Raw genomic sequence first — 12,362 nt, 5'->3', positions numbered from 1 at the left:
ATTTACTCACAGCAAATTAATGGCACCCACCGACACTACAAAATTACACATAGAATTAACCACACCGGTCCATGTACCAATTTCTTCTTATAGATTCTACTATAATCACCTTGCTACATTTTTGAATTTCACAACGTGTCAGTAAAAAATATTATTGACCGCCAGTCAGTAATTTTTTTTTATATATATAAATGGTCCCTTGCCTGACACACTGCTCAATAGGTATTTGCATGCACCCGTGTATGCAAATCTGTCTTTTGTGTGTAGAAGGTTGGAATATAGTCTGTGATGTACAGCTGTCGTTTTTAAACTACTTTTTTAACTGCGTTACCAAATACCTCACTTTTCGTATGCTTGAAAATACATTTTGCTTTATGCGCACTATAAAATCTATAATATTGGAGAAGAAGCAGAATGATGAGATTTTCTGACATTACAGTGCAGTGCATGATGGGGAGGAATCCAATGAGAGAGTAAGTAGGTGTGGTGCAGGACCCTCTACTATTCCCTCCCCATTACAGTGCAAGGGGAAGTGACTGCTGCGGGTGCGGTTTGTTTAGTTAATCCAGTTGCACTTTCCTTTGCAAGCCCCGGGCTAAGAGAGCAGAGAGCTGCCTTTACAGCACGGTGTTATCTCCTGTTGGTAAGTAAACCTGTGGGTCAGCTATTCAGTTGCTGTGATAATCTGGGTCGGTAGTTTATCATTTTTTTCCTTTGATGGCAGTGCCATGCAAAGTCTAGATTGGCAATGGTATGAAAAGGACCAGGTCACATAAGTGTCTGAAAATGAACGTACTTGATGCACACATTCGTTATTTGTATATTAGAAGTTAATTACTTTTTAGCAGTTAAGATATTTTAGTTCTATTTTTCAAACTAGCAATGTTCAAAAACTTATTTTCTTGAATAAAGTATTGGATTATTATTGATGGACACTGAGGAGTTTTTGCAGTGAGCATGTGGATTACATTAAGCACTACCAAGGTGTGGTTGTCACTTACATCCTGTTGGCTCTATGACATATACACGTATCAAACTCAAGTATATTTCTTATTACTACAGCCTTAATATGCATCACCATGTCTAATCCCCTGCTTTCCACACAGGATACAGTGAAATTAAACATTGATACCAATAGATTCCATACACTTTCATTCTCGTGACAATGTGGTCAATGTAAAATGATCAGTTTCCAAAGTTTTCCCAGCTGCTGTCCTCTATCACAGGATTTTAAGATGTTGCAATTTACTACTTTCTAGTCATCAATGCTGAAAAGCATTATCTATTTATATAGATAATGCTTATAATATATTAGTCTAAATTCCTTAATATGCACACACACACACAGATAGAGAGAGACTAGGGTCAATCTGATAGGAGCCAATTAGCCTACTAATATGATTTTTGAGTGTGGGAGGAAACCCACGCAAACACGGAGAACACATACAAACTCTACCCACATAAGGCCATAGTCGGGAATTGAGCTCATGAACCCATAGAAGAGGTTAAGAAATGGTAGAATTGATTGTGTGATTATCAGCCACATCACCAATCACTATTCATCATCATTTATTTATATAGTGCAACTAATTCTGCAGTGCTGTACAGAGAACTCACTCACATCAGTCCCTGCCCCATTGGGGCTTACATTCTAAATTCCCTAACACACACACACACAGACTATGGTCAATTTGTTAGCAGCCAATTAACCTACCAGTATGTTTTTGGAGTGTGTGAGGAAACACCATTAAGCCACAACATTAAAGCCATTTTCCTAATACTGTATATTGCTGCCAAACAGCTCTGACCCTTTGAGGCACAGACGCCACGCGACCTCTGAAGTTGTCCTGTGGTTTCTGGCATCAAGACGTTAGCAACAGATCATTTAAGTCCTGTAAGTCGTGAGGTGGGGCCGCCATGACTCAAACTTGTTTTTCTAGCACATCCCACAGATGCTCAATCGGATTAAGATCTGGGGCATTTGGAGTCTAAGTCCACACCATGATCTCTTTGTCATGTTCCTCAAACCATTCCTGCACAATTTTTACAGTATGACAGGGTAGAAAAAGGCCATTAGGGAATATCATTGCCATGAAGGAGTGTACTTGGTCTGCAGTAATGTTTAGGTAGGTGGTGTGTGTCAAAGCAACATCCACATGAATGCCAGGACCCAAGGTTACCCAGCAGAACATTGCCCGGAGCATCACACTGTGACCGTTGGCTTCCTTCTTCCCATAGTGGATCCTGGTGCCATGTCTTCCCTAGATAACTCACACGCTCTCGGCCATCCACATAATGTAAAAGAAAAGTGATTCGTCAGACCAGGCCACCTTCTTCCATTGCTCTATGCTCCAGTTCTGGTGCTCATGTACCTATTGTGGGCACTGTCAGAGGTGGTCAGTGGTCAGCATGGGCACTCTGAATAGTCTGCGGCAAGCTGCGATGCACTGTTTGTTTTGCCACCTTTCTATTATAGCCAGCATTAACTTTTTCAGCAATTTGTCCTACAATAGCTCTTCTGTGAGGTTTGACAACACTGTCTACCCTTCTCTCCATATCAGTGAGCTTTGGGTGCCCATGACCTTGTTGCCGGTTCACTAGTTGTCCTTCCTTGGACCACGTTTGGTAGGTACTAACCACTGCATACCATAACACCCCACAAGACTTGCCATTTTGTAGAATCTGTGACCCAATCGTCTAGCCATAACAATTTGCCCCTTGTCACAGTTGCTCAGATCCATACACTTGCCCATTTTTCCTGCTTCCAACACATATACTTCAAGAACTGACTGTTCACTTGCTGCCTAATATATCCCACTCCTTGACAGGTGCCATTGTAACAAGATAATCAATGTTATTCACTTGTCAGTGGTTTTATAGTTGTGACTGATCAGTGTATAAGTAAATGTATGCATAAAGACATAGCTCCCTGTGGATATCACATTAGTGTGTCTAAAGTTTGTGTATTATTATTGGTGCACCACAGCATGTGCAGCATTGGAGAGCGAAAATAAGAGCGCATACATAGTCCAGTGACGTACGAAATACACTAAACTAAACACAGACTTAAAAACAAAGTCTAGAGAGGGCCCTGCTCAAGAGAGAGCTTACAATCTAGTCAGAAAAGGGCAGAGCTGAGACAAGAGGAACAAATGTGTCTCAGAGTGGAGATTTGTACACCAGCAAGGGTGTATCAGTGTGAGTAGTATAACGAGGAGTAGGCTAGGCTCTAGTAAGGAGGTCTGTTTTCAAACAATGTTTAAAGATTTGAAGGATGGGGTTATCAGGTGTGATAAGGAATGTCATAGCTGGGTAGTAGCACAGTAGAGGAGTGAGTGGGGGGGGGGGGGGGGGGGGGGTTGAGGATTGCATGAGAGAAGAGGCAAATAGGTATTGCAGATTACCCACAGAGTAATGTTTCATTGTTTCTTAAGGAAGCTTTTTATGCAGTATCGGTTTAATTGTTATAAATAGTTACAATCCTACTGTAATATTTTTTATTTTTCGAACAACAAATAATGCATCAGCCTGGTGTTTTCACAGTTCATAAACAAAATACACATTTGCATTATCCAGTGTAGGCCAATGCATCTCAGATTTTGTTTGGGCATAAAATTGTAGTTTTTATCACAGGCTCAAGCTTTTAGGTACATCCTTTACGTCAGACACATTATAGACATAGACAAATCATTAGAGTTACTAGTGGTGACTCCAGTGTGTCTAATGGTGACAGACACACTGTTTGGGTATTGCTGTTTTAGACCTTAGCTTACACGTTTTCAATGTTAGGGCTTTATTCTTTTTCTTTTCTTTTGTCCCATTGTTAACCTTATTAATTTTAAATATGCATGGAAAATGAAAATATCTTCAATTATGTTTATTGAAAAATGTATACCTGTGTCTACACGTCTTTTGTACGATATTCTGAATGGCTAAAATGGTGTATATATCATTGGCAAAAAACACTGATCTGGATAAGTTCTGAACAGTGAGGGGTTCTAGCTTCTTGGCATCACACCCATATAAGAACATTAACATACTGTAGGCAGTAAGGTTTAGTTCCAAGGAGTGACATTGAATATCCTGGCCTCCAGTCGGATTGTCTGTGTAATTCCATCATTGGTGCTGAAGTTGCATGCAGTACCATATGATAGATAGGGAACAATCTCTGGTCCACTTTATCCTGTTTTGAAAGAACATTTTATTACATATGCATTCTAAGGCGCAAGACTATTTGTTTGTGGTGAAAAGCGTAACGATGATATTTATTTATCTTTTTTAGAGCTTTGAACGTTTTTGACTAAGGTTTATAATGGCTGTATTTTCTTCTGTATTCATTGCACCATGATATTTTTTTTTTTTATAAATCTACTTTGCTCAGTATATTTTTCTTTTAGTAAATACCTTCTGGTGTGTACACACACCAAAAATGCGAGTCAAGACAGTTTACTTTAGACATTCGTATGTCAATTAGTGTTTTTACTTGTGTTTGGGAGATCAGTGAAGGTCATTGATTACATCGAACTTAAGAGCTTGAAAACCGATGCATATATGCCACACACCAGAACACAAGTAAACGTGTTGTTGGTGTGCTGTCAATGGAAATAATGGGTGCTCTTGTCAGACTCGTTTACATGCATTGTACTAGAGGTGACACCTCTAGTAAATGCATGTATTAATGCCAGCGGGTATTCCTGTGTAATCCCCAAGGTGGAGTACCCTCTTTAAACTAGCATAATTTATTTTCGAGCTATAACACTGCTACATAGCTTTTCCTGTATATGATGCAATGTGCAGTTTTGTGTTTGACATAATATAAGCTTGTTTGTTATCCTTTTTTTTTTTTTCACAGATTCTCGTTAAAGCAACATGGCACTTGTATGGGTAAGTATAACACAAACTGAAATCAGGATTCTCGCTTGTAATTTTTTTAAAATATATATATACATTTTATTTTAGATAGAAAATGTTTTCCTTCTTTTTATGTGTTTTTTGAGATGTTGAACAAAATTTTTATTGGCATTCCTTGGGAGAGATTCAGTTAGCTGCTATGTTCCCGAGAACATTGCGGCTGCACCTTTTTACCAGAAGTACGGAGAAAATATACGCTCGTTTTTCCTCGCACTTCTATGGGGTGCGAGCAAAAATATTCAATAAAAAAATATGCATGAAGTGCCTCCGCAGTCGTTCCGTAGACACTTTGCACTTATTTTTTGCTAATTAAATCTCCGCCCTTGAGACTGAATTTACTAATCATGTCTTTAGTTCTGTTTTAAATTCACCTTTTTTTTTTAGTCATCTGATGCGTGGCCTACACAAGGCTTTTTTTTTTGTTTTTGTTTTTTTTATCCCCCGTTTTGGTTTGGAATTGTCTTTTCTCATGGGGATTCATTTTTTTTTTAAAGTGTTTGAATTACTTTTTTCCTTTATATCTTATTCCTCATACCTTCTTATTTTAGAAAGTCAATGAGATGAAAATGTAAAAGGAACAAAAATTATACAACAGAACAGTGAGGGTGCAGTAGGTGCTTGTGAAAGTCAGTTTAAGCTGACACTGCATGATCTTCATGAATGCAGCTGGAGGAGAACCAGAGCACTGATGCCAATGTGTAACACTGCTAATACCTTCATTGTGATCTGTTAGAAGCAGGCCAATGCCCCACTCTCTTTCACATTTGTTTACCTGGATTCAGCTTAGGTTGACCAAGTAAAACATATGCCAGAGGTGCTCAAACCCAGCCCTCAAGAGCTACAACAGGTCATGTTTTCAAAACATTTGTCTGTAGAAACAGGTGGGATAATTACTGACCCATAAAATAGATTACCTCACCTGTGCTTGATTAAAGAAATCCTGAAAACAAGAACTGTTGGTAGCTCTTGAGGACTGAGTTTGGGCACCTCTCGCATATGGTATCAGTCCAAAACAAACATTATAGTTTTTTTCTGAACATTGATGAGGCAAATGCTTAACTTCCCATAATTGATGAGTTTTATATTTATGATATTATTTTGTAATATTAAAAACTTTTATATTGTTAGACATGCGTAGAAAACTCACAAGCTTTACTTAGACAATTTAAATATCTTAACGATGCATTACTTATTTTATTACTATACATGTTCTATAGCACCCCATTTGCTATACAAGGGTAATAATCCAGTGTCTGTGAGAATTGTTCAAAGTTTGCTACTTTTGTCGCAAGATCAGGTTAGGGGTAACGTCTTCTGGGGTAAATGGTAGCACTTCTTCGTACAGCAGCCAATTGATGGCACACAAGTCTAGGGCCTTGGTACAAGTAGCTGCAGCTAGTTTTATATAGCAGCGTAAAATAAGCAAAACATAACATAAATCCTAGTCTGTCTGGCTCTAACTAACATAATAAAGAATTCCCTCTCTAAGGTGGAAGGACCTAATGTCCCACACACACAAAATAACAGAACTTACAGGTAACAATGACAGTGTCTCTCAGCAAGTCTCTGACCTGTTCCGCAGGTATTGAGAGAACAGCCTTTTATCTACACCTCACAGGTGTAACTCCTAATTAGCCAGAAACTAAATATTCAGCCCTTGGGACACAGTGCCTGATCAGTTCTGGCTTAACTGGGGACAGTTTGTGCAGTCAAATTCCAAATGCATTCACCGACATTCCTAATCATGACTAGATTATTATAGGGAAAGTATTCCCAAACACAGTCCTCACAGTCCCCGAACAGTGCATGTTTTCTATATATCCTTGCTGGAGCACAGGTGTACTCATTACTGGCTGACACATTGTAACAGATCCACAGGTTGCACTTATTATTTTACTTATCACCTGGAAAACCTGACCTGTTTGGGGGCCATGATGACTGGGTTTGGGAAAACGTGTTATAGGGCATCATTTTGGTTTTGATCCACACACGTTTATATTGGTGCAATAGTGTGATTTTGCAGTGGGTGGCCATTGTTCGATCACCGAACAATTTGGGCCAAACTGCTGTTGATGACGTTTGGTCGCAATCATAATAGAGACTTGGATGCCTACTTTGTGTATTGTTCTAAGTGGAAAGTTGAAAACTACACAGCAGCATTTGGTACAATGTGCAATTCTATTCCAACCTGATAATGTCTTCTGGAGAGCATTGGCTAGTAGAGATCACTAACTGGCCTTAAGATCATTATAAAAAGCAGTGCCTAAAATGTAAGCCCTAAGTACATACCAAAATGTTGTTCATCTCCTGGTTATTTTGGCTTTTGGATTATGTGTGTGTTAGCAATTGTGGTTTCTAATGGAAGACAGAATAATTATATCAATATTTTGATCCTTTTAATAGTGTTTTTGCCATAAAGAACACAAAAGATATAAAAACAAAAATAATAGACAATATAAGACTTTAAGTTGCAAGGTTAAGGTGTGTACACACAGCTATGTAGTCATAGAACTGGTTGGGTAAGTTTATAAAAAAAAAAATTAGCATTCATTGTTTGACGGTAGTACTAGCCAAATACACAGTGCCACACTTATCCAACATTAAAAGCTGGCTTAAGTTCCTCCCTGACCTTTGTAGTTTTAGCATATATTAAATATTGTTTAAATATATAATAATAATATTACTTCGATGCTTGTAATGTTGCTAGTGTGGTTTTCTGAACAAAAAAATGTTGATACTGGAAGGTTATATTAAGTTGTGTGATCTGTAGTTTTGTATATCCGTTTTGTGCGTAGTTTGTTCCATATAAACAGGGAATGTTGGACAATAGGTCAGAGAAGTGTACGTTGTAATATTCTGGCTGACTGCCTTGGTGGGTTGGGAAAGCATTGGAATGTGACAGCATTGAAAATCTTTTGTGAAAGCATTTATCACTACTTCCTGTGGAGGGGAGTGAGGATATGAGCTGGCCATATTTTATCTTGCTCTAAAACATCTATTCAAGGTGGGGGAAAAAAGAATCTGTGTTTTCATTAAATGTAACTGCAATGCTCTGATGCATAAAAGTAAACTAACATTTTACTGTAGCTAAGATTATGTAAGTCAGTTCTTCTTTGTTGTCTGGTATGTTTGGTAAGTCTTATTGATCTTACATTTGTTCAACCCCTTTTCCAAGCTCTTTCTGGAAATTGGTGTTTGTAAATGGCGTGGGTATAAAATTTCCACTTACCCCTCTCATTCAGAGCAGTGCCTCCACCTAAATCGTGACACATGGCTTCTCTTTTGTGTAGTGTCCGGGACCACAAACCCCAAAGGGAGACTTGGGGGACACTGTGCAGACCACTATAACTATGAGCTCAAACACGTGAAACACTTTAGCGGCACACAGGAATGATGTAGAAGCCACCACGGCACATTTATTAGATGATGATGGATAGCAACTTTTTCTATGTTTTATAGCAACTCTGTTTTTCTTGTGAATCTACAACTTCTGACAGCAGTAGCAATTTGATAGCACAGCAGACATCTACATCACTTTAAACAGGCCAAACTCATCTCTGAAACCTAACCACCCCCTCTACCTAATCTCTATTGCCCTTGCAAAAGATTTCTCGGTCCAGCAATAGAAAAAGGATGTAATACAAATCCACATCTTCAGGATTCCCCACATTGTCCCTAATCTCTTCACTCTAAGGGGCATATTCAATTAGCTTTTTGATTCGCGGTAACGCGCGTTGCCGCGAAAAGTGCGCGTTCTTGCGGGTATTACGGTACCGCATTAACGCGGATTTTCGTTCGCAACCCTATGGGCTGCGAACGAAAATCCACGTTATTGCGGTACCGTGTATTACGTTTCGCGGCTGTTCCGGCGCGTTACCGCGAATCTAAAAGCTAATTGAATATGCCCCAAAGAGTAGTGTCTCACTCCACCAGCAAATAAGTAATATAACCAGCTATACTTATCTGGAATTCCTCCACTTCAAAGTTCCTTGTTTGAACTCTCCTTCAATGGCAGCTGATTTCCACTGCTCCAAATTGCAGCATTATTCTCTTATTCTTACTCTCTTCATATTGTGTCTCTGTCTGCTTCAGCTCTGTTTTCTTTCCTCTCTCAAACTCTGTTTCTTCTTCCCTCAGCTCCTTATTCAGACTTCTTTCGCGGATCTCTTCTCACAGACTCTGACTCCGCTTCACTGTTTTGGTACCTTTTCCTTTACCTTTGGGCAGGCATATACACTGGGCTGACTTAACTCCTCCTTTGGCCTCTGCCTAGCAGCAGTGGAGCTTGCTGGACAATATAGTTTTTTTCCTATCCTTGTTGCACTGGCATCACACATTTAAAATGACTCCTGGTATATTATTGTAAACAGTTGTCTTTTTCTATGGTTAAATATGTTATATTAACTTATTACTGAGATTAATGGTAATCTGCCGCCCCCTATCTGCTCATGCAGCCCCAGAAGTAGGTCAGGTTGCCCATTACCGATATAAAGAGTGGCACACGGATGGCTTTTTACTGTATGACGATTTATGACACACAAATACCAAGCCAAATGTGCGGCATCCACAACTGGGATGTTAAGAATTTTTTTTCACTAAATTGAAAATAAAATATAAATTGTAAAAATAAATTCCATTTTCACAACTACGATGATCAAAAATCCTCCTAGTAATAAAAAAAGTATTCAAGACTGCTTTTGCTTCATATTAAGCCTATTGTAATTTGTTGTGGATCGCTGTCTGGCCCGATCAAATGTAGGAAGGGCCGAGTCGTGTGTCATGCAGCTGTCATCTTTTGGCACCTCCCACATTGAACAGAGCCATATTCTGACACTCCGTTCAGTAAAACTGGACAGAAAGGGAGACTGAATAATACCCCATTGATAACAGCACCAAAACCCAAGACGACCCGGGTCGAGGTGCAGTATGAATGGTCTTGGATCTAATTCTCTGGTCATCAGACCCAGGTCTTTTGGTGGGGTAATTCCCGAATCTGCCCCGGGAAGCCTGCACTATGAATGGTGCGACCCGGGTTGAAAAACCTGGATCTCAGCAGACACAATGTTAAAGTAAAAAAAAAAAAAATATCCATCACAAAAGGAGCCAATCAGAGCTCCACTTGTGATGTTGCCATGGAGACCCTGGGCAGACACATGTTCAGTATGAACACGGTCTACTCTGTGTTTTGACTCCGGGGGAGCCTCTGCCCCCCTCTGTCTGCCGGGTTCATATACCCGGGATATTGCCAGGGCGGCAGTATGAAAGTGGTATAAGAGGGAAATGAGTTAATATTGTAAAACTGTAAATTGTTTTTCTGCAAACATAAATGCCAATGTGAAATACTATAAGCAATGCAGTGATATTTAATTTCTAGTTTGTTTGACAGTTGTTATATAAAGGGCACTCTGTGATGTATTTATTAGATTGAACTATACTAGCAACATTCATAATGTATTTCTAAATAAGGTTGTCTTTTAAAAAAGGTCAGTAAAACCTGAGCATTATACAATTTTTTTTATTTCATATAAATATTTTCATTTATATATGAGTGGATTATACTACTTGCTTGACCAATATAAAAATATTCATTAAATGCACTCGGTGTGCCTAGTAGCCAGATTCTGAGCTTGTAAGCAGAGCCCTCTTACCTCTCTGTCTGTATGTATTACCCAGTATTGTTTTATTAATGTTTGTTCCTAATTGTATAGCGCTACAGAATTTGCTAGCGCTATATAGATGTTTTATTAATGTTCGTTCCCAATTGTATAGCGCTACGGAATTTGCTGGCGCTCTATAAATAAATGATGATAATGATTTTAATTAAAATGTTAAATCGACGATATTCAGGTGTGGCTGCCACCAGAATTTGGCCCTCCCAGCAGCTTTAAAAATTTTACTGGGCGCACTTAAGAATGATGCAAAGCCCAAGCACTGGGGAGCACTTTCATTGAATCCACTGAGCATTTAGAGTTGTGTTCAGTGAACATTGATTGGCCTTTTTAACTGGAGGCTAGACAGCCATTATCAGTAACAATAGCTGTGCTGGTTGCAAGTGAGTATTGTGCCTGGCAGGAGAGTGGTGTGTATTGTGCCTGGCAGGAGAGTGGTGTGTATTGTACCTGGCAGGAGAGTGGTGTGTATTGTACCTGGCAGGAGAGTGGTGTGTATTGTACCTGGCAGGAGAGTGGTGTGTATTGTACCTGGCAGGAGAGTGGTGTGTATTGTACCTGGCAGGAGAGTGGTGTGTATTGTACCTGGCAGGAGAGTGGTGTGTATTGTACCTGGCAGGAGAGTGGTGTGTATTGTACCTGGCAGGAGAGTGGTGTGTATTGTACCTGGCAGGAGAGTGGTGTGTATTGTACCTGGCAGGAGAGTGGTGTGTATTGTACCTGGCAGGAGAGTGGTGTGTATTGTACCCGGCAGGAGAGTGGTGTGTATTGTACCCGGCAGGAGAGTGGTGTGTATTGCTCAAATCAATTTAGTGATATGTGTTGCATACTAGTTAGGTGGACACTGCATGATATAACTTATAACTTATATTTTGAATTTTTGTTTTACAATTTGAATCATCATACAACATGTTCTGAAAATTAGAATGGTTATTTTTTTTCTTGATGACTGATAATAGTTGCATTAAAGATTTAGTAAAAAACACTTGTTTTCGCAAAACTCTGAACAGTCCATGTTACCTCAACATATACACAGTTATATGGTAAGGGGATATAATACAAACCACAATGGTGAAGAGGGCTGTATTTATTTAACATTATTTTGCCAATTTGTTTTATTGCAAATTTAATTCTAATAAAACCCGAACTGTGTATCTGAGTCCTGTAACAGTGTGGTGTATGTGTTAAATCCTTACAGGTTGGTGGAAGAGGAGCTGTTAAAGATTTCCCAGGATTCAGTGCAGGCAGAGATGCTGATGCAGTTCGAAAAGCAATCCAAGGCCTTGGTAGGTTTATTAATCTCTTCTGTTTAATGAAGATTTTGCTAACATCTTGTGTTGCAGACACTGTTGCAAATAACTGACAAATGTGTTGTAGCAGATTCCATGTGTTTATAATACAGACTAAATTGAGTATATAGTAAGTGGAGTGTTCAAGCCACTGGAGCCCTTCTGGCCTATGGACTTCTTTGGAAAGGATTGTGGGAAGTTTAGGTGGGAGTGATGAAAGCTTGTACTGCATTGGATTGGTCTTCACTCTGCTGCCTTCAATCTAACCACTGGTGGTGACCAACTAGATGCCCACATCTTGACAAGTGATGTGAAACACTGTGACTGTGGTAGAACTAGTAATGGCAAGACCGTGGTATGCATAAGGAGGAAATATGGTGGGTGAGTACTAACGTTTCTACTATTGGGCATATTACTTGGCAATATTATTGATTGCTTTTTAACTGGACAATAAAGTTATTACTGGCATACATGAGCAGCAACAGTAGTATAT

At 39.3% G+C, this 12,362-nt stretch overlaps 1 protein-coding gene across 1 annotated transcript in view; it reads left to right on the top strand.

The window, feature by feature from the left end:
• Positions 1 to 508: 508 nt before the first annotated feature.
• The window catches only part of ANXA3 (annexin A3), a 34,537-nt gene continuing 22,683 nt past the window's right edge, over positions 509 to 12,362 (top strand). Inside the window, exons 1-3 of the mRNA XM_075203974.1 lie at positions 509 to 643; positions 4,853 to 4,884; positions 11,779 to 11,866. Of these exons, the coding sequence (XP_075060075.1) occupies positions 4,870 to 4,884; positions 11,779 to 11,866 (103 nt within the window). The 5' untranslated portion in view covers positions 509 to 643; positions 4,853 to 4,869. The remainder of the gene's footprint in view (positions 644 to 4,852; positions 4,885 to 11,778; positions 11,867 to 12,362) is intronic.

Source organism: Mixophyes fleayi, chromosome 1 (genome assembly GCF_038048845.1).
Source record: "Mixophyes fleayi isolate aMixFle1 chromosome 1, aMixFle1.hap1, whole genome shotgun sequence".
Lineage (NCBI taxonomy): Eukaryota > Metazoa > Chordata > Amphibia > Anura > Limnodynastidae > Mixophyes > Mixophyes fleayi.
This window is presented reverse-complemented; position numbering and strand designations above follow the sequence as displayed.